We start from the raw sequence: 26,625 nt of genomic DNA on the forward strand, positions 1-26,625 counted from the left end.
CTTCTATTTAGGGCGCATGCATAATTGAAACACCATACCTCCATGTGACTCGAAGCAGCTTTATTTGGCTTCTGTAACAGGCTGTGTGGCACAATGTGCTAGTTGAAACTTCCACAACCTTCACTCTTCAGTTCCTGAACAGAGAGTGTAATCTCAGCCAGAATTTTGCAATCTGTATTTTTATTCCATCCCACATGTAGATTTTTAAATTTCAGAAGTAGAATTAGTCACGACACATACATTAAGCATATAGCTTCTAGACAAAAATATTTTGAATGACATAGTTAACAGAATATTTCCTTAAAACTCTGCCTCAGTTCTCCAGCTGTAAATGAAGATAAAACAATCTTTCTTCTATGAAGAATTTGTTCTAAGCACCTTTGGGAAAAAAAAAAAATGTATATTAAAAGTAACAAAACCATATAAAATAGTGAGAATAAGCCCACTGTTTCATAGCAAAAAAATCATAATAAATCAAATCAAGTCCACATATGTCTAGTATCCACAGGACAATGCTCCCCCCATCCCAGTTTGCAATAATAAACACTGAAGACTGTTGATGTGTTTAGCGTCTGCAAGTATGCTTATATGCAAGTACTGAACATTTTATAGCCTTATCACTGTAGCAGTGGTAGCTTCAGCTGTTTGTGTAAGAAAAACACCTTTCAGAGTCTTTTCTTGTCTTGCGTGGAACTAACCCCTTTTTGGATTTGCTATGATACAGAGTGTGAGGCACTACTTACGTATTTGGTATTCCTTCTCTACCCATTTCACAAGGTCACATAATTTAACTATAGAATTTAGAAGTTACAGAACATTGCAAAGTAGTGAACTCAACCTTATTAATCGTCCAGATGGAAATTAACGCAAGGGGGGTCATCAGTTGAAACCACGCCTGAAACAGGGAGCCTGATAAGCCCTAATGCTTATGTTGCTCTGGCCATACCTTATTTATTTTTTTTTTCTATTTCTTGCGTCTAAATATTCCAAGCACTGTCAGATAGCTGGAGCTACCAACCATTCTAATTCCACTAGCCACTGCAACATAGCATTTGCTTGGCGTGTTATTGGCGTGCATGATAGTGGCCCAGATTGCAGATTTCAGAACCGAACAGATGTTATGATGTGACACAAGAAAAAGGGACGTTAGGCTGAGATGGCAGAAAGGAAATTCTGTATGCGCCCCAAATGAAGGTTGAGGGTGTTAAGTCAGCCCCACCATCCATGATTTTTTTTATCCAGGGATTGAAGCCCCCCTAGCTTTAAACTTCTTCAAGAAATACAAAATTCCAACAACAACGCCGGATTTTGCCATTTTATTTAAGGGGCACAATTTTATTTTTTATGCCATGTATTAATTTAATTTAATCACCAAAAATAACATGGCTCTGTCTCTTACTCTGGCCCACGAGAGAGAAGTACATTGTCTAGGATGTTTCCAACTATTTATTTTATAGAGTTTTACACTTAGTGTTCTCAAAAGTCCTAGCTTCCGTTTAAGGTAACATGTTCATTCCAATATCAGATTTTATACGCTTCCAAAATTGAAATGACTTAGATTGTTGTAAGTCTTATGACCCTCATCATATCAGCCAAAATGCCATTGTCATATGTTCGGTTGGAAGTTTTACAGTCCAGTAATTGACAAGCACCTGGTTGGTGACGGCCATTTTAGGCGGCCTTCATTCTTCTAACATGGTAGAGTTCACCTACTTACAGACCAAGTTCTGCTTTTGCACTAGCCTAAATTAGGACTGTAATTGAGAAGCTGTCAGGTCAATGGTATGCACTTTATGCAATTGACATGTCAGTTCTAAACTTCCTTGGCCAAAGCCCCAGGAATTTGAAAACATCCTTCCTTGTTTCTTGCAATAGCTAGAAAGACCATCCAAACAGATTTGTGCACTTTTAGATAAATAAATTTATTTGGCACAAGCTCTTGTGGACTAGAGACCACTCTTTCAGCTGCATTAATTATGCTACAGATATTGGACACAGGAGGGGAAGAATACTCTGGCGAAAGAAATTAAAAAGTATCAGACCCTCAGCATTTCTTAGAGTTTTGTAACCATTTCTTAGCATAGGAATCAGAATTAAAACGATGTGGTAGATCCAGAGGAACAGAAAGCAAAATTTATGAGCGGAGAAAAAGGATAATCCCCCCCCTGCTGGTGTCATTTCACTAAACCCCCCCCACCGGCGTTGGGTGATCATACAGACGAACATAACATGCACAGTAATGATATGGTGAAGAAGTCTTGTATTTTAGCTCTCAATAACCTTGATCAAATCTTGTTCACCCATTTCAATTTGGAATTGGCTTTCCTTTTTGTTTTCAAGCAGCGAGTTGCACTTGACTCCAAAGGCCTTCTGAGGGTCTTCCAGATGGTCATTTTTGCAATGCTATTTTCATTTGGTTTGGGTTCCTTGGCCATTTCCCTCCAGGAAGACTATGTCCTCCAGTTATTGCCTTTTCACCGCACTCAGTACCAGTGTTGATTGCAGCATTCTGTTCAAATTACTTTTTTCCAGACTAGAGACATACAGTATGCCTTTTCATAACACAATCCCTGTTATGTACAGGATCCCTTCAGTTCAGAAACTACGATTCAGTGTAAAAACCAAGAAAAACTTGATTCAGAAAACCAAAGGTGTTTCTAGCCGACTGTCAGGACTGCGGCTTGAGCTTTGTATAGAGCTGTAATAATCATGTAGCAATTCAAACTCTGACTGGGCGGCACTCTACAAAAAATACCTATACGTATATGCTTGTCTAAAATTGCTCTCAAGTATAAGTCAGAGGCTATGTTCAGAACAGAACCAGAGAAATGAATGGTACCAATGGCAACTGGGTCGATAGCTGCATCTTTCACCCTACTGTTCACTTATCCTGCAGAAACATATTTTAATGAAAGCAGGATTGGAGCAGAAGGAGAGGAGTGCAATCGGCGGAAGGAATATCCCATCTGAGAATGCAGGAAACACATATTGTCGAAACGTCATAGACCTGGAACCAACTAATACGAAAGATCAGGAAAGTGCCAAAAGCATGCTTATGTTGAGCTTAATAAACAAACTAATGACCCTGAAGAATCTACACACATTCCAATAGACAATGAGGAAATAATAGGGGGAAATTAGGAAATAGATCGTAGTAACTGTTGTTAGATACGAGGTCCCGCAGCCAAGAAATCAGAAGACGATTAATAAAGGGAATGGCAGCTATGAAAGAACTAGAAAAGAATCCTAAATTACAAAAATATATAAAACTGAAAACATAAAAGTTTAGCACTCATATAGCAATGCATTCCTGTTACCGGTATGGATGTGAGAGTTGGACAGTAACAGTTTAAGACAGTCGATAGGAATAAAACCCTTACTTTGAGCTTAGGTGCTGGGAGGTGCTGAGGATCCACTGGATGGCCCACAAGGCAAACAAATGAGTCTAGCGGATGGTGAAACTGAAAATCTCCTGGGAAGCCCATAGACTAAAACAGGCTGGTTTATTTGGGCATCGTGAGACGGCCTGACTCATTGGGGAAATAACAATAATGTAGGAAATGTAGAGGGAAGTCGAAGAGGACGAGTAAGGCCACATGCCAGAGGATGGGATCTATTAAGGACTAGTCATGAGTATGAATTTTCCGGAACTACGTGGAGCCAGGGAGGACGGGAGTCTTGGAGATAGTCTCATCTACAGGGTTTCCATAGGTAGATTGAACGTGAGGGCAAGTAACAACAGCAGGTTTCTGGGGCCAAAATTTATGGATTTGATATCTACCTGTTTTACTGTATAAGTACAAACTTAGTGGCCATGTCGCAGATCTGGCACCCAGAGGAACTGCCCTGCCACAGCTTCATAGCAGAGTGAGGCAGGAGCGGCCTACTACTTAACGTTCTGTCCTGGGTTCAAGGGGGCCTGCTCTGAATTGATTTCATCTTCCCAATCCATTTCCCTCTCTTTTGCCCCGATTGTCACTGTTTCTGGGTATGGCAAGGGGGGGCACCTGGATTCCTGTCCAAGGTGGACCAGGCCATCCTGGTAAACCATAAAGGAGGACAATGCACCTCAAAATGTAGACCCTCCAAGAAAAATGGAGGCATGACCACGGAAATTACAGTCCCTAATAGAAATCATGCTCTTAGTGCTGCTCAAAGTGGAAGAACGGACATTACACAAGCAGTGATCCTTGGTGTCCACTGGGGTTTGGTTCCGGACCATCCAGGAGAAACACCAATCCCGGATGACTCAAAGTCCCATTAACAAGGGCCGAGTAAAATGTTGCTCCTTATATAAAATGGCCAAATCAAAGCTGGACTTTGGCATTTTTATCATTACACAACGCAAGCTCCATATATGGAGATATGGACACACATATATGTAGAGATGGATTATACATAACATTGTTCTTTCCCTCCGTATTTGAGTTAATTATAGTTGGAACATTTTTCGTACACTGTTTACCGCATTACTTCTTAGATTCATTTCTACTTTTTTATTTGTCATCCTCTCACTTTTCCCTTATATATTTAATTTGATGATTCTTGTATGTTTACATTTTCTTTCTTTTTTTTCCATTGCAGAAATCTTATCCAACATAGGGTGTCATTTTTGTATCATTTTTTCTCATAAGTGACATCTCTTTAACTATTTTAGTAAGGGCTTCCCATTTATTGTTCCTCTTTCGTCGTTGATATATTTTCATATTTCAAGCTTGTGGGTGGTTAAAATCTGGGATTAAAAAATAAATCCTTGGCATACGGAGGACCACTGCAAGGCTAAAACCCTTCTGCCAGTGTAATGGCATGCATCTTAGTGCTGATCCAAATATGTAGATAGGAGTCAACATTGCCAAAATAAAAAAGCCCCCAACCCCAATGTGAGTGCATGCTTATTCTTTGAGCAATACTCAAACTGCGGCTGGGAGTCCCAAAAAAAGCTCACAGAACCTCCCTAGAAATGTAAAGTGTGGTTCTAGCATGAGGACTTAGGAGCGAGGTGAGGATATGAGGAGGTGTCATGGGAAAATGGAGGAGTTTGGCTTTGGCTTTCCCTCCTTTCTTGCTGACGGCAAAAAAAGGGGACTCCAGTTCCTCGGGAGGATCCAATCCGTCTCTCCTTGCTTTCCATCCTCCTCCTCCTCCTCCTTCTTCTTTCTTCCTTCTTCTTTCTTGGGCTCCATCTTGTTTGCTTTTGCTCCGGCGCCTCTGCTTGCCAAACATCCCTCCCTCTTTGTGTGGGGCTCGAAGCAGGGAAGGGAGGGCCACAGGGGGAGGCGGGGCAGGAACGAAGGGGAGGAGGCCAGGACCCTCAGCCCCAGACCTGGCTTCTCCCCATGCCCCCAGACCCCTGGTCAGGTTCCCCTATGCCCCACCCAGCCCTCTCTCTCTTTATCCCCCCAACCTACCTACCTACCTACCTTTCTTTCCTATCTTTCTTCTTTCTTTTCTTTCTTTTTTCTTTCTTTATCCTTGTGGAGCCCTTTTTAAGGGACCTCTGTGGAGTGGCCTTCCCCCTTTGGCTGCCAGCCCAAAAGTGGCCAGAGAAGACCAGTCGAGGGTTCAAGGGGGGGGCCCAGGAAGGCCCCTCCATGTCTACATTTCCACTTTCTCTCCAGGAGGAATTCAAAAGGGCCCCCTCATTGGCCAGGAAGGGCTTCCATGTCTACCTTTCCAATTCTCTCCAGGACGGAATTCCAACAAAACGGGTTCAAGGAACACCCTTCCCTGCCCTACATTTCCACCTTCGTTCCAGGCGGATCAGGAAAGGGCCTCTATGGCCAGGGCAGGCCCTCCAGGCTCCTAATTTCCCCCTTCTCTCCAGGGAGGGATTTCAAAACGGTGTCAGGCTCACCCTCCCATGCCTACATTTCCACCTCCTTCTAGGGAATTGAAAGGGCCTCTATTGGCCAGGCCTTCCATGTCCTACATTTCCACCTTCTCTCCAGAAGGAATTCAAAAAGGGTCAGGATCACCCTCCATGCCCTACATTTCCACCTTCCTTCCAGGAGGAATTCAGAAAGGGCCTCTATTGGCCAGGAAGGCCCTCCATGTCCTACATTTCCACCTTCTCTCCAGGAGGAATTCAAAAAGGGTCAGGAACACCCTCCATGTCCTACATTTCCACTTCCCTTCCAGCAGGAATTGCAAAAGGCCCTCCATCCAGGTTGGCCAGGAAAGCCCTCCATGTGCTACATTTTCACCTTTTTTTCCAGAAGGAAACATTTAAAACATAACTTTGTATGTTTTAAATTGTATATTTGTATTTTCCCCCATATTTTTACTATATTGTATGGTTTTAATTGTTGCTTTAATATATGTTGCTAGCCGCCTTGGGTCTCACTTTGAGAGAAAGACAGGATAAAAATAAAATAAATAAGGAATTGCAAAAGGGCCTCCATTCAGGTTGGCCAGGAGTGCCCTCCATGTCCTATATTTCCACCTTCTGTCCAGAAGGAAGTCCAAAAGGGTCTCCATTGGCCAGGAAGGTCCTCCATGTCCACAATCTGTCCTACATTTCTGCCTTCTGTCCGGGAGGAAGTCCAAAATGGCCTCTTTTTGGAGCAGGACTAAGAAGCATGGCTTTACAGATATACTATCTTCCTAGAATCATAGAGCTGGAAGAGACCACAAGGGCCATCCAGTCCAACCCTTGCCATGCAGGAAATCTCAATCAAAGCATCCCCAACAGATGGCCATCCAGCCTTTCCGCGGTCATAGTCTATATTCCCACCTTCTGTCTAGGATAGTGATTCTCAGCCTTCCTAATGCCGTGATCCTTTAATACAGCTCCTCATGTTGTGATGAGCCCCAACCATAAAATTGTGGTGTCTTGGTTCCTAAAACCATCAGAAATATGTGTTTTCTGATGGTCTTAGGCGACCCCTATGAAAGGGTCATTGGACCCCAAAGGGGTCGCAGCCCACAGGTTGAAAACTGCTGATCTAGGAGGAATCCCTAAAGGTCTTCCACCCAGAGTTACTAGGCATGTCCTCCTTTTCCAGGCTGAGGCCTACATTTCCACCATTCAGGGTGACCAAGCACATCCTCCATTTCAGCCTTCAGCCCAGGAGGAAGTCCAAAATGGCCTCCCTTTGGAGCAGGACTAAGAAGCATGAGTTTACAGTTACACTGAATGTTTTGAACTTTTTATCTGTGGTCATGGCCTACATTTCCACTTTCTTTCCTCCAGGAGAAATGCTAAAATGTCTCTCGTTGAGGGTGAGCAGACACATCTTTCCCAGGACATGTCCTCCATTCCAGCCTTTCCGTTTGCATCCCAGTCCTCCTTTTAGGGTCAGGGCTTCTTGCAGGGTGGCCCCATGTCCTCCTCACCACAAAACACGACACCACAAAACATAGGACCTTCCAGGAAAACAGAGGACATTGCAAAACAAAAGCCAAAAATACTCCAAGCTTCTTAGTGATGCTCAAAATGGAGGGTGTTTTGGAATTCCTCTTGGACAGAAGGTTGAAATGGAGGATAGGTCCTGGAAAAGGAGGACGGGCCTGGTCCCCATCTGTGGCTGCAGTGTGGGTAATATCTCAAAACGTGGTAAGCACCAAGGCCCAGTCAGCCCCACTGAAAGCAATGAATTCCTGGAGAGGAGATGTGGATAGGAGCCAGTGTGACCTAGTGGTTTGAGCGTTGGATCAGGGTTCGAATCTTGGTTCTGCTATGGAAACCCACTGGGTGACCTTGGGCAAGTCACACTCTCTCAGCTTCCTCAGGCCATGGCAAACCCCTTCTGAATAAATCTTGCCTAGAAAATCCTTGCAAACACTTTGACATCCACAGAGTTTGTTCTCCATGGAGGGTCTTGGAACCAAACCCCAGCGGATATCTAGGACCCCACTGTATTTTGTAATGCCTTCCATTTTGAGCATCACTAAGAATCATGAACCCTATTCCTATTAGTTTGTAGCTTTTATGTGGTTTTGTCTTGGAGGGCCTACAACTTGAGAGCAGTTAACAACAAACAACTAAGAAAACCCTTTAAGTCACCATAAGTCAGAAACAACTTGAAGGCACACAATACACATATAGACATGGATAGCAAAACAGAAGGCCAAAATGGAGGACAGGTCTTGGAAAAAAAGGACATGCCTGGCTGCCCTGAATGGAGGACCTTTTGGGATTCCTCTTGAAGGGAAGGTTGAAATGGAGGACAGGTCCTGGAAAAGGGGGGGCCCTCTGGAGGACCCTGAATGGAATTCCTCCTGGGCAGATGATGGTGGAAAAAGAGGACCCTGAATGGAAGATATTGTGAAATTCTACCTTGGTCAGGCCTCATCTGGCATAATACTGTGCCCAGTTCTTGGCACCACAATTCAAAAAGGATGTTGAGAAACTGGAGCATGTTCAAAGGAGGGCGACTAAAATGGTGAAGGGTCTGGAAACCATCATGTCTTATGAGGAAGGACTTAGGGAGCTGGGGATGTTTAGCCTGGAGAAGAGAAGGTGAAGAGGTGATATAATAGCCCTGTTTAAATACTTGAAGGGATGTCACATTGAGGAGGGAGCAAGCTTGTTTTCTGCTGCTCCAGAGAACAGGACCCGGAGGCCGGAGCAGTGGATACAAACTGGAGGAAACCAGACTCCACCTCAACATTAGGAGGAACTTCCTGACAGTGAGAGCTCTCAGAAAATGGTGGAGGCTTTTAAGCAGAGGCTGGATGGCCATCTGTCAATGGGCATGCTGTGATTGAGAATTCCTGCATGGCAGGATGGGGTTGGACTGGATGGCCCTTGGTGTCTCTTCCAACTCTAGGGTTCTCTGAATGCTACAATGTGGGCCAGGTCTTGAAAAATGGAGGGCAGCTGGTCACCCTGGATGGAGGGCCTTTGGGAGCTCCTCCTGGAGGCAAGGTAGGAATGTGGGGCAGGTCTTGGAAAAGGAAGACATGGTGTCTGGTCACCCTGGATGGAGGAGGGCCTTTTGCAGCAGAGGCAGTTCCTGCTGGAGTAGGGAAGGCTGCCCTGGAGGAGAAAAGGAGGAGGCCTGGGTCCCCTTAAAGGGGGGGCTTCCTCCTCCTGGAGAGAGAGGAGGCTAGGGGGGTGGGAGGTGTCCTGGAAAAGGAGGACGTGCCTGCTTCCCCCTCCCCTCCTCCCTGGCAAAGGGGAGGAGGAAGAAGAGGAAGAGGAGGAGGCCACCGGGGGCGCGCAGGGGAGCCGGGGACGAGCCTCGGAGGCGGAGGCAGCAGCAAGAGAGGACCCTCGGAGACCCACCGGGGAAGGGGGTCCCTGCCCCCCCAAGCCCCAGGGAGAGGAGGAGGAGGAGGAGGAAGAGGGAGGCAGGGAAGGAGGGAGGGAAGGAAGGAAAGAAGGAGGGTCCTCTTCTCCTCCTCCTTCTCCCCCACCATCTCCATCCCATCCTTCCCTCCGGAGCGCGGTGAGTGAGTGAGTGCCTTCGCATCCCTGCTCCCTCCCAGGAATGGGCCCTGATCCCTGGAAGGGAAGGGAAGAGGGGACCCCTGCCTCCCAATGGTCCTTTGGCCCAGAAGGGGGGGAGGATGAAGGGTGGTGGTCCAGCCCAGATCCCCAGACACCCCCAGGGCAAGGGGCAACAGGCCCCGCAAAGCAATAGGGGTCCAGATAGGGGGGCCCTGGGGGTCTCCCGGTCCCCCCCACTTTCAAGGGGGCTGCCCTCCCAGGGATGGGGAGGCATCGCTCGCGCGGCTTACGGGCCTGGCCCCAAATTTAGCTCTGGGCGATTTTGTGGAGGGTTGACTCTGGCCCCGGTTCTGATTCGGGTCCAGGTTGTGGCTCTGGTCCTGATTCTGGTTCTGGCCCTGATTCTGATCCTGGTCTTGCTCCAGCTCTTGATTCTGGTTCTGGCCCTGGTTCTGATTCCGGTCCTGGTGCTGGTTCTAGCCCTGATTCTGATCCTGCTCCTGGTCCTGATTCTGATCCTGGCCTTGGTTCTGATTCTGGTCCTGATTCTGGCTCTGGTCTGATTCTGGTTCTTGTCTTGGTTCTTGGAGCCCAGACACTGGATGCAAGCAGAATGGCCTCTCAGAAGAAGGCTTCTTGGTCATAGAATCCTAGAGTTGGAAGAGACCCCAAGGGCCATCCAGTCCAACCCCCTTCTGCCATGCAGGAACTCTCCATCAAAGCATCCCCATTGACGGCCATCCAGCCTCTGTTTAAAGACCTCCAAGGAAGGAGACTCCACCACTGAGGGACTGTTTTCCACTGTCGAATAACCCTTACTGTCAGGAAGGTCTTCCTAATGTTGGTCCTCAGGGGAGAGCAACTAGAGGCCTCCAGATGTTTCTGGAGAGCAGTCCTCTCTGTTCCCACTCCTGTGATTCCTAAACGCAGGTCCTCCAGAGGTTTCTGGAGCTCAACACCCAGAAGCCTCAGTCATCTTGGCCCAGGGTCTGGGATTCTGGGAGCAGAAGTCCAAAATATCTGGAAGGCCTGAGTCTGGGAATCACTGCTTGAGTGATGGAGATCAGAGGCTGCAAACATCTGGAGGCTGCAGTTGCCCAGCGCTGGTGAAGGGCCTGTGCTTGTGTGTTGTGGGCCTTCAATTCCTTTCTGATTTATGGCAACCCTAAGGCGAACCTATCTTGGGGTTTTCTTGCAAGATTTGTTCAGAGGAGGTTTGCCATGGCCTTCCCCAAGGCCGAGAGAGTGTGCCTTGTCCAAGGTGGGTTTCATGGTTGTATACACGTATTGATTATATTCAATATGTATATACAGCCATGAAACCCATCTTGGGCAAGTCACTATATCTATCTATGGCGCTTTACAGACCGCCCAAAACCGCGCGACTCCTCCGAGCAGCAAAAAGAAGCTGCAAAAAGCGGCTTCTTTTTGCGGCGCCATTATGACACCGCAAAGTGCCATTGGCGCACATGTGGCGTCATAATGGTGCCAAGACGTGCGGACGCTAAGTGTCCGCTACGTCAAGATGGTGGTGCCCATGTAGAATGGGCACCGCCATTTTGTATGTGCTCAGCGCTACTAGGGTTAGGGGCGTCCAGAAAGGATGCCCCTTCCCAACCCTAGTACGTGCCAAGTGTACTTTTGGCTCATGCGGAACGCGCCTATATATTCAGTCATCATCTCATAATCTGATTTTAATATTGTGATAGAAAGGCTTATGCTTTAAGTGCATATCAATTTTTCAAATGCTTAGAAAACAGAAAAAGTGGAGTATATATTCCTTAGGTGTTGGTGGGGCTGAGCATTTATAAAGAGAGTTTAATTGATGTTGTGTGCTTTCAAGTCATTTCCAACTCACGGCAACCCTAAGCCAAAACTATCATGGTGTTTTCTTGGCAAGATTTGTTCAGAGGAGGTTTGCCGAGGCTGAGAGAGTGTGACTTGCCCAAGGTCACCCAGTGGGTTTCATGGCTGAGCTGAGAATCGAAGCCTGGTCTCAAGAGTCATAGTCCAATGCTAAACTACTAGGCCATGCTGGCTGTCTACTAGGACATGAAAGAGGGGCTTAAATTGGCTCTCTGAGCTTCACCACCACAACTGAAAGTCCAGCAAAATAGATGTTTTCTCAGATCTGTGATGATGCTTTGCATTTCCACCACTGGTCCGATCACCATCACACTTGGTGGGGATGCTTGAGAAGAGGGCCTTCTTGGTGGCTTCTCCTGACTCTGGAAATCCCTTCCCAGGGAGGCCAGGATGGCCACTTCCTTGTGGTCCTTCCAGCGGCAGGCTAAGGTCCAAAACACACTGTAGAAATAATCCAGTTGGAGACCGCCTTAACTGCCCTGGCTCAGTGCTAAGGAATTCTGGGAACTTAGTTTTGTGCAACATTTCACCTTCTCTGTCAGAGAGTTCTTGGACCACAATAAACTACAGTAACCAGGATTCCCTAGCACTGAGCCAATTAGGGCAGTCCCAAACTGGATTATTTTTGCAATATGTTTTGGGCCTAAGAGCTATTTTTATTTAGACAGGCTTTTAAAATAGAAAGTCTTTAAAGAATGGGCTGGGGGTGTTGTACTGTTTCTAAGCGCTTTTATCTTTCTAAACTGCATTGTATTATTTTAGTGAGTGATCAGTTTTAATACTGTAACAGTCTAATTCTATTTTGATGCTTACTTCTGTTTGTTTTTAACTGCATTCCTTTAAATTGTAAGTCATTTTGAGTCCCAATTTTGGAGATAAGGAAATAATAATAATAATAATAATAATAATAATAATAATAATAATAATATGCAGACATTCCAGCAAAGAGGACCCTTAGGTAGGAGGTGAAAACTGTAGTGGTTTTCTTAGTGGATTCCTGGCTAAGATGACATCTGAATTGTGGGCTTCTTGGATGACATCTGTTACTACACTAAACTATACTGTGCAAGCTGAGACCTTCCTTGTGCAATAGAAGGGGTAGGAGTGGCACTACCATCATGCTGCAGACTCATGGAATATTCACCCCCACAAAACGCTGAAGACCCCCAACCTGCTCCTTTCTAGTTCATGTAGCCCCAGAAAAGCCACCTCTTTTTCCTTCAGCACCCTGAGTGCTTTTGTATTCCATGCAAAACAAGAACTGTCTTTGACAATCCTGGATGTGGGAAGTGCATCACAGTATCTGTTGGTTTGTGTGTTCATCTGTAAGAGAGAGCTTTCTCTCTGCATATATATATATATATATTCTCTCTCTGCATGTTCAAGTATGCATGGGCCCAGGGAATACTGCCTTCCCTTCTACTCTGTTCTTTATGTTTTGCTGTTGCTTACCACTACTAACCACTAACCACTTCTGATGTCATGGCATCGTTGTTAGGAAAAATGTGGTCCCCTCAAGTGAGGGTAAAAATAGACTACTACTGTATAGGCCAATTCTGGTTGACTTGCTGCCATTTAAAAGCAATCTGACAGGGCTTATCCCTGGAATGGAGAATTTAATTGGCTCCTAATCGAATGGACTTCTCAATATATTTTGTGCAATGCATGATATTATTGGGATGCTCAGAGGCATCACAAAGCTTAAATACCCTAAAGGCACCAAATCATGTCTGATATTGGAAGCTAAGCAGGGTCAACTCTGATTAGTACTATGATGGGAGACTGACTGAATACCAGAGTATTTCTTGCCTAAGAAAACCCTATGAAATTCAAGGGGTCACCATAAGTGATAGGTGGCAGACCTGAAGGCATATGCACACAGAGGCATACTAGTTAGCCAATAGTCTCTTGGTTCCTCAAATGCCAGGAAGAGAGCCATTACCTGACTCACAAGATACAGTCTAGTCAGAAATTCTCCTGCTCATTGAAAAGAATGAGAGCTGCCTGGCACCTTTTTGTTTTGATGGGGCTTATGTTGCAGACCTCTCTCTGGATTATATCTCATGTTAATGAGTGGAATGCTGCCTTTAGGGTGTCTCATATTGTGCATCAAAATGTCTTTTGGTTGGCCCTGGGGGATGATATTTGGACTTCCTTAGATTCTCTGCTTCATGAAATGTCTTCCAAAGTGTTGTAGCTGTTTTACACACACACACACACACACACACACACACACACACACACACACAGAGGTTGCCTCTTGTAATCCTTTCCAGTACTGGTGTGTGTGTGTGTGTGTGTGTGTGTGTGTACACAGAAGAAAAATATTCAGCCTTTATCAATGTGCATCTTTTGTAAGCAAGTAGCATCAGAGCAAGAACAGATAAGTCCTCTTGGTATCAAATGCTGTATAGTTGGCCTTCCTTATCCAGGGATTTTTTATCCACGGATTTGAGCATCCACGGCTTGAAAATATCCCAAAAAAGGTATAAATTCCAAATGACAAACTTTTATTTTCCATTTTATATAAGGGGCACCATTTTGCTATGCCATTGTATTAAATGGGACTTGAGCATCGATGGATTTTGTTATCCACGGAAAGTCCTGGAACCAAACCCCAGCGGATAACAAAGACCCACTGTATTTGAACTTCTGTTTTACATTTTTTTAGAAGAATGCTCAGCAGAACAAGAATTGATAGAGACCCGAATAGGAAGCAATGTGCTTCATCAAGGCCATGTCTGCATAACTGGTGACCTACCAAACACACACAGTGGACCTGCCACTCCTATAGGATAACTCATAGGCCTCTGGTTTTCCTGAATGATGTGGATTATTCTAAACAGAGAGCATTGTCAGGCACCTATTGGGAAGGTTTAAGCTGGTACAGGTTTGGGTTAAACTAGGAAAAGCTTCATTTCCTATGAGTAGACCAAAAATGAAGAGAACAACACAGGGAATTTTAAGGTCTCTGTTTCTGGAGGTTTTTTTGGCCATGTTGGGATGTATTCTGGATAAGTCAAAATACTTTTTCCAGCTGAGGATTTCTGTGTATAGTTAGAGAAGATTTCTTCCTTCCTTGTCCCTTTTCTTTGGATACTTTCTGTGGTTCACTTGCTCTGACAGTGTTGCCATCCTACTAAGGATGAAAGTGATGGCCACATATATACCCTGATTTCTGACAAAATTTTAGCTATCCATTTTAGGGCCTGACACTAGTTTGCTTTCGTTGTATAAATGTTGAGGAAGGAATTTTTTTAGCACCTAAGCAAATTTTTTGAGAATATATTTTTCTGTGAAATAATTTCACCAGAACTTACTTACTTACTTACTTACTTACTTTTTTGCCTACCCTCCTTTGTTGAATTTTCTGTAGATAGTCCCCATTTTCTTGTTGGTGGTGGCGGCTGTATTTCATAGAATTTTAGAGTTGGAAGAAACCTCAAGGGCCATCCAGTCCAACCCTTTGCCATGCAGACATTCACAATCAAAGCACTCCCTGTGACAGATGCCATCCAGCCTCTGTTTAAAGACCTCTAAAGAAGGAGATTTCACCACCCTCTGAGGTAGCATATTACTCCATATATTCTTCAAAGACTGAAGTCTGTGTTAGTCTGGAAAATCAGTATGCCAAGGGATCTTACATCATCTTTGAGACTAACCAAAAGAAAGAAGTTGGTAGCATGACTCATAGAATTATAGTATTTCTGTTTAGTATTGTTTTAATTAAACTCATTAAATTTATTACTAGTTCCTTAATTAAATTTTTAAAATTTGACAGATGGTCAAATAGTGTGTTACAACTATTACTTCCATGAATTATTTTATCTGTATTTAAAGGTTCTGCTAAATTAATTTCTTTTAAAATTATAGTACTGGCAAGCTTTCATTACTTTGAATGGGCGCTGCTCTGTCTGCCTTCACACTCACTATAACATCACAAGGACCACCTAGTCCAATCCCCTGCCATGCAGAAACTCATAATCAAAGCACCCCTGACAAGAACTGGCAAATATAATCTCAAAGCCATTGGTAATAATCTTTGAGAACTCCTGGAGAACAGGAGAAATCCCAGCAGACTGGAGGAGGGCAAACGTTGTCCCCATCTTCAAAAGGGGGAAAAAAGAGGATCCCAACAATTATCGTCCAGTTAGTCTGACATCTGTACCAGGAAAGATTCTGGAGCAGATCATTAAACAGAGAGTCTGTGAACATCTAAAAGGCAATGCCATAATCACAAAAAGTCAACATGGGTTTCTGAAAAACAAGTCATGCCAGACTAATCTGATCTGTTTGTTTGTTTATATATCTCTGGCTTTACTTCACGAACGAAGATTCAGGAAGGACTCATCCCGCGCTTTCTACAAGCGCATATATGTATATATATATATATATATAGGGGCTTGGGAAAGGGATTGTTTTGAATCTCTTTGCATTTTTAATTGTATTTTTTATTGTGTAACCCGCCCAGATTCCCTGTGAATGGGCGGGATATAAATAAATTTATTATTATTATTAAATTACCAGTATCGTAGATGAAGGGAATGTTGTGATACTGCGTATCTTGAATTTAGTAAGGCCTTTGACAAGGTCCCCCATGACATTCTTGCAAACAAGCTAGTAAAATGTAGGTTACGCAAGGCAACTGTTAAATAGGTTTGTAATTGGTTGAATGGCCGAACCCAAAGGGTGCTCAGCAATGACACCTCTTCATCCTGGAGAGAAGTGAACAGTGGGGTCCTGCAGGGTTCTATCCTGGCCCCAATGCTATTCAACATCTTTATCAATGACAGATGAAAGAATAGGGAGCATGTTTATCAAATTAGCAGATGACACCAAATTAGGAGGAATAGCTAATACCCCAGAGGACAGGATCAAAATTCAAAATGACCTTAATAGACTAGAAAGCTGAGCCAAATATAATACAATGAATTTCAACACAGAGAAATGTAAAGGAATCCTAGTAGACCACAAGTTGAACATGAGTCAACAGTGTAATGCAGAAGCTAAAAAGGCCAATGTGATTCTAGGCTGCATCAATAGACGTATAGTGTCTAGATCAAGGGAAGTAATAGTGTCAGTCTATTCTGCTTTGATCAGGCCCCACCTGGAATACTGTGTCCAGTTCTGGTGACCTCAATTCAAGAAGGATGTCAAGAAGCTGGAGTGTGTCCAGAGGAGGGTGACCAAAATGGTGAATGGATGAAAGCTACAGGAAAAGAGATTCCACCTCACTATTAGGAGCAACTTTCTGACAGTAAGAGCTGTTAGACTGCTGAACACGCTCCCTTGGAGGGTGATGAAGTCTCCTTCTTTGGAGGTCTTTAAACAGAGGCTGGTTGGCCATCTGTCAGGGATGCTTGGCAGGGAGTTGGACTGGATGGCCCTTGTGCTCTCTTCCAACTCTATGATTCTTTGACTCCACCACTCTCCAAGGTAGTGTCTTCCACTGTCAAACAGCTTTTACTTTTAGGCAGATCTTCCTGATGTTTAGTTAGGACCTCTTTTCCTGTAGCTTGTATCCATTGTTCTGTGTCCTGTTCTCTGGAGCAGCAGAAAACAAGCTTGCTCCATCCTCAGCATGACACCTTTCAAATATTTAAACAGGGCTATCATATCACCTCTTAATCTTTTCTTCTCCAGGTTAAACATACCCAGCTCTCTTAAGTTGTTTCTCATAGGGCTTCATGGTTTCCAGACCCTTCACCATTTTGGTCAACCTCCTCTGGACACGCTCCAACTTCTCAACATCCTTTTGAATTGCGGTGTCCAGAACTAGACACAGTATTCCAGATGGGGCCTGACCAAATCAGAAAAGAGTGACACTGTCACTTCCCTTGATCTAGGTAAAGGTAAAGATAGCCCCTTGACATGAATGTCTAGTTGTAACTGACTGTAGGGGATGGTGCTCATCTCTGTTACTAAACTGAAGAGCCAGCATTGTCCGAGGACTGCTCTGGTGATCATGTGGCCAACATGACTGCACTGAGCACTATTGCCTTCCCACCAAAATGGTACCTATTTACTTTCAAATGCATGCTTTCGAACTGCTAGGTTGGCAAAAGCTGCGACTAGTGATGGCAGCTTACCCCATCATCCATCATTTGGGCCTCGAACTGTCAACCTTTCAATCTTACAATCTTCAAAATTGGTGTCTTAACGATGCAGACTAGGATCACTTAGACTTGAGCCTAGTCCTTCAGATGCATGTGGTGGAGTGGAAAGCCCAGGGAGAGACCTATATAGCAGTCTGTGTGAGAGAATGTCCATAGGAATGCAAAACTTTGTGGGTATGGGGATGAGGTGACAAGTTCAGTTTTAATGATGATCAATGGGAGACAAGGCAATGATGTTGCCTGAAGCCAAAATTAGCAGATAACCATATGAATGAGTATTGGGATGTAGTGTGAGAACCAAAAGGAAAATGTGATGATCTGGCCAAGTCAGTCACCATGAGGCTGGGGATGGGGGGTTAGCTAGTGTTGTCATGTGTATAGTGTACCAGGAGGCCATTTTCTCTGTTCAACCTACTGCTGATGGAATCCAATGCAGTCCATCATGTGTTGCTATGACTGTTGCACCATGGTGTTACAGCATCATAGTGATTAATTAGTCCCTCTATTGCCTCTGCCTTATGACATCATTTCTCTTCTGTTGTTCTCCCGTGGGAGATCATTTTGAAACAAACAAACAAATCCATTAATGAACTCCTTTCCCACTACTTTTTGGCTACGATTTGTTATGCGAAAATTCAGTTGTGCTTTTATGCCAATTTTGGCTGGCCTTTGGGTGGCTCACTGCTTCCCCATCGTGTCTCCTTTTCCAGCCCTGTTCCAAAGTCTATCTGTCTGTTTCTTTCTCTCTCAATCTCTCTCTCTCTCTCTCTCTCTCTCTCTCTCTCTCTCTCTCTCTCTCTCACACACACACACACACACACACACACACAAACACTCACAGGCCTAGAAATGTTAAAAGGAAAACAAGTCTTACAGTTTAAAAATGCTTTTATTTTATCAATACTTTGGCCCGGTACATATGGGCCTTTTAGGTGCCCTCGTCATGTGCTAGGGGTTGGCTGAGGGCGGAGCGCCCACATGCCCCACAACCCTCGCACATGACGAGGGCATAACAATTTTTCCGCTGACGGGAAGTCTCGCGGTTTGGCGGCTGAGGCTTCCCTCCAATGGAAAAACAGGCGCCGGCAGGCCGCCCTTTTTGAGTGGTCTGTACTGCGCCTTTCTTTTTCACTTTCTTTCTTAATATTTCTTCTTAACTTCATACTTACTAATTGCTGGCAGAAGAAAATAAGCATTGGATAGTTCAGGTAGATGAGTAGTTGCTGGCTTTGTCTGCCAGCAATTAGCAATTAGTTAAATTTGAAGTTAACTAGAAGTCTGTCAGGAGCCCCCCCCCCCCCCCCCGCACACACACACACGCACATGCACAAGAAAAAATGTTATATATATATATATATATATATATATATATATGTTTCTGTGTGTGTGTGTGTGTGTGTGTGTGTGTGTGTGTGTGAAATTGGCGCACTCGAAACGTAAGCAATGCGCGGACGCTGCACAGTATTTATGTTGTAATAGTACACGGGACACTGCCATTACTACGCCACCAGTCCTTGCTAGGGTTGGGGACTGTGCAGTTGGTGCGCAGTTTCGAACCCTAAAATCAGTGCCAGCACGGCACATTTGGCTCATCTGTTCTGGGCCTAAGATTATCTTTCTTTAAGACGATGGTGAACATGTGGCCCCCAAGCCTATATTTTTGCAGCCTCAGACTACACAGAAGTCCCTTTTCTTGATGGTGTTTTTTAAATAGGAGGTGTGAAGTGCCTAAGAAGGCTCCCAAAGTATCGATTCACCTTTTAAATTAGTTTCAGGCCCCCCTGCTTTATTGAGCATAAAACAAATACCCATTCCTCAGAACCACCCACTTCCAACTTGATTTTAATCAGTTTTTGCCACTTTGGGGTGGGCTTTGAAGAGTATTAGGGACAGAAAACTGCCCCCTGGACCCACTGAGGTTGTTCACATTTGAGTTGGGAGAATGAGTGGAGAGTATTTTCAAGTAAAGAAATTGCCAAAGGTGCCACGTGTGTTACAATGTATATTCAGGAAGACATTGGCCTAATCCATTTGTTGGTCTCAACCAGAATCTGGTGAACCAGCTCATCCCCCTTATCTTTGCTGTTCCTATTTCTTAGGCGGGCAGGTCTGGAATGGATCCCCCGCATAAGACAAGGGCACACTGTAGTATCACTTCTATTCTGCTTTGGTCAGGCCTCACCTAGAATCCTCTGGCCTGTTCTAGGCATCACAATTCAAAAAGGATGTGGATATGCTGGAACGTGTCGAGAGGAAGGAGACAAAAGTGGTGAAAGTTCTGGAAACCACTAATCCTTATGATTCTATGATTCTTTGAAGGATTGGAGGAGATGGATGTTAAATACCACTTGAGAGTGTAACCTCACAATTTAATTTAATCTAAATCCAAGGAAGCTGTGCTAATTTTGAATCAATGCTGTCACACATTGTTGGTAATACATTGGTTGTAGGCAAACAAATGTGAAGCTTAATCCAGATAAGACAGAGGTTGGTTAAAAGGCAGATCAGGAAACAGGGATTTAATCTGTGTTGGATGAGGTTACATTCCCTTGAAGATTCAGGTCTGTGGTTTGAGTTTTGGCAGTGGCCAAAACTGGTTTGGTACATGCAAGACTGATGACTCAGCTGCACTTATTCCTGGAGATGTCAGCTATGGCTGCGGTGCCACATGACCTTAGTTATTCCTATTGGGGGTATTGTACTATGTTCTGTGGAGTACTGTAATGTGTTTTTAGTTATGATCTATTTGGAGTACTGTACTGTGTGCTACCCTTTTCCTTTGGAAAGAGTATGGAAATGTCAGCTGGTCCAGCATGTTGTGGGCATGCTATTGGCCAGGAAAGGTAATAGGGAGCATTTATTCTTTTACTGCAGCAGCTTCATTTCATTTCATACCATCTCTTCACCTCTCCTGTGAGGTGAAGATTTTGGATTTTAGACTGAGTTGTTATTGAATAGATTTTTAATTTGATGGATGTATCAATACTTTACTAGATATCAGGAGCTGCTCGCCCTTGTGTGAAACATATGTTGGCTTCCATCTCTTAAGAGTCCTGCATATGCAAGTGAGTCCTCATTTCAAGTGATGCTATTTGTGTCACCCAGAAGTGAATCCCACTGACTTTAGTGGGCCATACTCCCAAATAGTGGGCCTAGGAATGCAGCCCAAGATTACTTTTTAGGGGAAAGAATTATGAACTTTCTACTCCAAATGTTTTTTTCTCTCTCTCTTCTTCTTCTAATGACACTGAAATATGTATGGCTTTGAGCTCAATATCTAGCAGGAAGTTCTCCTGTATGAACTTGGTTAAAGGGAATGGACAGCTCTGTTTCTGTTCTAGTGTAGTTTCCATTCTCTTCAGTGGGACTTGTGTAGAAGAACTTCTCACTGGATTGTGTGCCTTCTTTTCGGGATTGTTGTATAGTAGCTGTAAATATCAAGGAACAGTAAAAATACTAAATATAGTTTAAATTAATAATACATTAATTTTTTGAATGGCTTCTCCAGGAAACCAAAGTAACCTGCAAGATTCTGTTAACAGCCCTCTTGGGAGGCTGGTCAGTATCCTTTCTTATCTGTATTATCAATGTTGGCAAAAGCAAGAGCCAGAGAGAGAAATTTGTTCTCTCCAAAGGTCATGAGAGAAGTTAATAAGCAGGGATGGGAATGGGAGCTGCACATTTTATATTCTGGTCTGTGCTGCAAGTGTTTGTGATACAGAGTAATAGTAATAAAATAGAATTATAGGACTGCATTAAGGCAAAGTTTAGTGGGCTTTTAAAAACTCAGTTTCTCTGTTTGAGGTTCTTGTCAATGTTGTTGTTATCCCATCAAAGTAAATGGCACCATTCATAATTTCACCTGGACCCTGACCAAAAGAGTTTAAAATAAACATTTGGGCAGTGAAAAAGAGAACAAAGGGATGGGAGGGAAAAGTCAGGATATCACAACATTAACTCGACTAGACTCAGTGTTTCACATAGGAATGAGACAAAGTCATTTTGGGTAGCATTCCCAGATATGAGAAGCTGCAAGACCCAAACAAGAAAAAAGTTGTGTTAATTTGTGTTGTGTTCCTTCTGTGTTTGCTAGATAGCAACATCTCAAGCTGAAGCACGTTGAATTAGATAACTTATTTTGGATGCAGGCATAAAGAAGTACAATTACAATAATGTATATTCATAGATCTATATGTGGATAGATTGTGATCACTGACAGTATGGGATGGTTAGGATGGAAGTAAGTGTACAGTCAGCCCTTCTTATACACAGATTTTTTTAATACACAGATTCAAGCATACATGGTTTAAAAATGTTAAAAAAAGTATAAATTTCAAATATCAAACCTTGATTTTCCATGTTTTATAAGGGACACCATTTTTCTGTGTCATTATATTCAATGGGACTTGAGCATCCATGGATTTTGTTATCAAAATTCATGGATTTTGTTATACCCCCAGCGTATAACAATGGTCCACTGTATATGCAGAGAAGAATTTTGAAAACTACAGAAGACCGGTTGTGTTGTGGAGTGTAATACTTGTCTATTTAATTATATGAGGAATTGTTATCCAATTTCTCACATTACTTTTCTAGCACTGTAGAAGCTGCATGTGTGAAGGGATGGCAGTTAAATCACAAGCACCCAGTAGCCAAATTCAGATGATATCAATGGAGAGGCAGAAGTAAGTTCAAGCTTTTTGGACAAGACTTCTCTTAAACAACTTGCTTTGTATGTAGGACCAACAAAGATAATAGAAATCAGAAAAGAGAAACAGAAGCTTTAATGGTCTACAGCAGTGATCCCCAAACTCTGGTCCTCCAGGTGTTTTAGACTTCAGCTCCAAGAAACTGGTTGGACTGGATGGTCCTTGCGGTCTCTTCCAGCTCTATGATTATATGATTCTAAGCCTCAGCCACCTTGGCCAGTGGTCTGGGATTCTGGGAGCTGAAGTCCAAAACATCTGGAAGATCTGAGTTTGGGAATCACTGGTCTACAGGGAGTGGACCCTGGCAAATTGTGTTAAAAGCCACATTACCTTGATTTGTACTAAGAACTGTTGTGCATGTACATTTTAGTGGTTAATAAAATGGATTACATGAATATCATTTACTAATGTTTCTGCCTACAGGGCTGTCATCTTTACATTTGTTGACAGGTTCAAGATATTCAGTGTTCTTAAAGGGTTCTTAAGGATGATAAATTAAGCAGATTTTAAAGAAACACTTTTATCGTATTCTAACAGAGATATAATAAGAAGTAGGGCCATGTTTTATTGTATTTATGGTATTAATTGGTTTTATATTATTTTCCCCCATTTTAGAAAAAGGGGAACCTCAATAAACTGTAAAATTGGTAGAACAGTTTCTTATTGTTGCTTCTGCTGCAAGAATATGTCCCATTTGAAAATTTCTAAGATTCTAATATGAAATTGGTTGTGCTTTAAATTGTACTATAGATTAACTGAATGGGAGTGCGATTTAGTAAAAATTATAACTTTGATCATTTGTTTTGTTTCAGAAATTGCAGGGAACCCATAGCATACCTGGACAAATATTATCCTGCCTCTTCCTGCTCTTTTCCTAAGGAGTGAAGAGTGTGTTTTCCTTGAGGCTTCCACCTCAGTCTCCCAAGGAAATAGAAGTGTGGGAGAAGGCATAAAAGTTAATGTTTTCATCTACCCGAACAAAGGAGAATGGGGACCCTACACCCAAAAGAATGAAGACTCGACAGAATAAAGACTCTGTAAGTGAAATGGACTCAAAAGAAAAAAAAAAGAAAAGAAAGGGAGAGACATTGTGTTGTGGGTGATGAGATCTGAAAGGTGACAAGAAGTGAGGCTGCAAGAGATGACATGGATATTGTAGGACACTAACAGAGAAAAGACTTGGGTACACAACATACTGCAGAAATTTGAGACCACTTTAACTGCCCTGGCTTAGTGCTAGGGAAACCTGGGAACTGTGGTCTGTGAGACATTTCACTTTCTTTGTCAGAGAGCTCTGGTGCCACAATAAACTACAATTCCCAGGATTCCCTAGCACTGAGCAGTTAAAGCAGTCTCAAACTGGTTTATTTCTGCAGTGTGTTTTGGACCTTAGAATCCAGATGAGTCTGTAGAGGTGATTTGGAGGACTCAGAATGGCTTAGAAAGGCATTGTGAGAAGCTGCTGAGCTATGTGGCCCATCTCACACATAGATGCCAGATGACTGATAGATTGATTGCTGTGGACTGATGCAGTCATAAGCACATAGTAGGTGAATTCTTCCAAGTTATAGATGGGAGAAAGTTCCAAGTTGAGCAGCACCATATTTATATCAAGTGTAACCTAAACAAGTTATGAGTGGTTTATATATTCTAAATGGAAATAAGGACCAATGGGGTCCTGTCCCTTTCATTGCCAGAAGAATAGGCCCATGAGAAGCAACAGCAAAAGAAAAAACCAAAAACATAAAAATTAAATAGGTTTATTAATTTTTATCAGCTGATTAATCACTGAAATTAATTTATTGTTATTTAAAACACATCACCTTGAGATAGGTCTCTTTCTGAAATAGGAAAACTAATAGTAGAGAATTAAAAATTCATAGAAGGAAAGCTTTTCGAAGACATTTTATTTTTGTTCCTTAGTACAGTAGAACCAAAATAGCCTCAAAATAATAGTAACAATAATAATAATATAATAATATTTATTTCTTACCTGCCTCTCCCCATGGCTCAAGGTGGGGAGCAACAACAATTAACAGGCATACCACATCAGTTAAAATACACATCAGTTTAAAAGAACAAATAAGATATACACATATTTATACAATCAACATTTAAAATTCACAATTTAAAAATAATCTGGATAAGCCTGCCAGAAAAGACTGGTCTTTAAAGCTTTTTAAAATTCAGACAGCATAAATAGAAACCACTCTGCCCTTACATGAAATGCAGGCAATGTCCAGAGGTCCTTGCACTACATGCGTCTTCTACTGCAATTTTTAGTGTGTCCTGAGACCTCAATTTGTTTTTAAAAGCCGTTGATTTTAGGAGGACCTTTACATCTTCTAGGCATAGGGGAATTTTGCCACAAGGGATGGGATCCCTTAGGCCTGTTTTAGGTTAAAGGAGTGCCCTTTTTCCAAAACCAGAAATGGTCAAAAGTTTTGAAAATACTTTTGAAAAAAGGCCTAAGGACTTTATTGGTTGTGAGGGGGCTTGTAAAGTATATATTTAGTTTAGGTGTGCCAGGACTTTTGTGCTGAGGATTTAGGGAGCTAAACTTTGCTTTAAAGTTTTTAGCCCTCATTATCTAAAGTACAATTGATGATTGGAAGTGTTAGTATAGCAGCCTTCAAACATTCTGTCTTATTGATTTGTCTTACACATCCTGAGATTCTGGAGAAATTTCTAGGTCATGGTCTGGACAAGTTTGTTGGCTTCACAGTTCCCTTATGGTATATTTGGAATATAAGACAGTCCCTTGTAAGAACAAGGAAAACTCACTCAGAAGAACGTCAGTCAGACTTCACATTCTTGAGATATATCTTGGGGGCTATACATCCCTCTGGGGGCTTCCTCAATCCAACTTTCCTCCAGACCTGTTCCAGGTCATATTCAACCTTTTCTGTTTTCTCTCCTGTTGGTTTTCCTTAATATTCTCCCGCAAAAACTTTGTCCGTTTCATCAGCTTCTTGTTCTTGTGCTTATTCATTTTCCTCCTCCAGATCTTGAGGATCTTCTTGCATTCCATTCTCTCCTGGTTCAGCTCACCTACTTTAATCTCCTCCATGTCTTCATCCTCCTCAGTACTCCAGGAACGGGGTGGGAGGTTGTACTCTGAGCAGGTTCATAACAACCTCTCATGAATGTTGATGAAGCCTCCATATTGTGGGAATATATACTCAAACATCAATTAGGTTTCCAGTGGGGAGATGGGCATTTTGCAGGGCACCAGCATTTCTTTCAGGAGTTAGAAGGGAAGAAGTTGAATTTGATACAAAATGTTCTATATATCATGCAGCCCACACTATCTGAAGTGTCAGTCATGATATCAACATATGGAGCCATTCATTCCCTTTAGGACCATAGGGATGCTTAACCTGTAGGTTCTGGTGGAGCACATCAGTCCAGATGTCTCATTATCCCCCCTTCTGTCAATGGTGTGGTCAAGATACTGTTCACGATGGGTTGTCCACCATGACAGATTTCCACTTAGAAGAACTGTACCTAAATTTCCAGAGAACACTTGGAGCTGATGGAACAATATGAAAACTTAGTTCATTGTTTTAATGTAGTTAAAACCTGGAGCCCTAGAAAAATAGTCCTTTTGATTACATTTATGCAGGTCTGTCCATTTTTTTTGGCCTAACAAACCTACCACAGCCCATCAGGTCTTATTAGGGCTTTCCAGCTGCTTGGTATTTTCCTCTTCCATTTTTGAAGTCCTAGAGAGCCAGCATGGCATAATGGTTTGAGTGTTAGACTATGAGTTTATAGACCAGGGTTTGATTCTCAGCTTGGCTTTGAAACCCATTGGGTAACCTTGGGCAAGTCACACACTTTCAGCCTCAGAGGATGGCAGTGGCAAACCCCTGTCTGAACAACACTTGCCAAGAAAACCCTGTTTTTGGCTTAAAGTTGCCATTGGTCAGGCGAAGAAACACAACAACAACAGCAACAAAACCATAAGACTGACTGAGCCCAGGTGAGCCACCAAATGTGGGTTGTGACTATACTGCTGCTTTTGGTGGATCACTACTTCTGTTACACTGGCACAGGAAAAGAAAAGTAAAGAACATAAATCACCTGCTTCTCCCACAGAGTCAGTAAACAAATCTTAAGAGGAAATGGTGGTTTGAAAAAGGGTAGGAAATACTGCTTTTGACTGATACAAGCTGGAGCTGCAAAATCCCGTGCAGACACATTTATTTCTTTTAAATTAAAACAAAATACAAAAAAACCCCACGATGAGTGACATTTTGTGTTTTATTAATGGATAGTCCAAAGTCCATGCCTCCACCTGACTTGTTTCTATAAAGGCTTCCTCAGACTGCCAAATATTTGTGGGGGCAGAATCAAAGCAGGCTGGGTAAATGATTATACTGTCACATTCGCAGATTTTAGTGTAAGGTGTTGAGATTTTTTGACAGCTCCAGACATCAAGAGTTGTTATGTAAACTGACCCTGAGAAACATTGTCAGAGCAATCTAGGACTGGAATCACACTTGAAGAAGTAGGGGAAAGGTGCAGAACAACTGAA

General features: G+C 43.0%; 1 protein-coding gene across 1 annotated transcript in view; it reads left to right on the plus strand.

Moving 5' to 3' along the window:
• Window positions 1–26,625, plus strand: part of ATN1 (atrophin 1) — an 84,775-nt gene that overhangs the window by 39,101 nt on the left and 19,049 nt on the right. The window contains 2 exon segments of the mRNA XM_042451837.1: window positions 14,637–14,826; window positions 22,898–23,122. Of these exon segments, the coding sequence (XP_042307771.1) occupies window positions 23,045–23,122 (78 nt within the window). The 5' untranslated portion in view covers window positions 14,637–14,826; window positions 22,898–23,044.

This window comes from Sceloporus undulatus, chromosome 2, assembly GCF_019175285.1.
Source record: "Sceloporus undulatus isolate JIND9_A2432 ecotype Alabama chromosome 2, SceUnd_v1.1, whole genome shotgun sequence".
NCBI classification, from domain to species: domain Eukaryota; kingdom Metazoa; phylum Chordata; class Lepidosauria; order Squamata; family Phrynosomatidae; genus Sceloporus; species Sceloporus undulatus.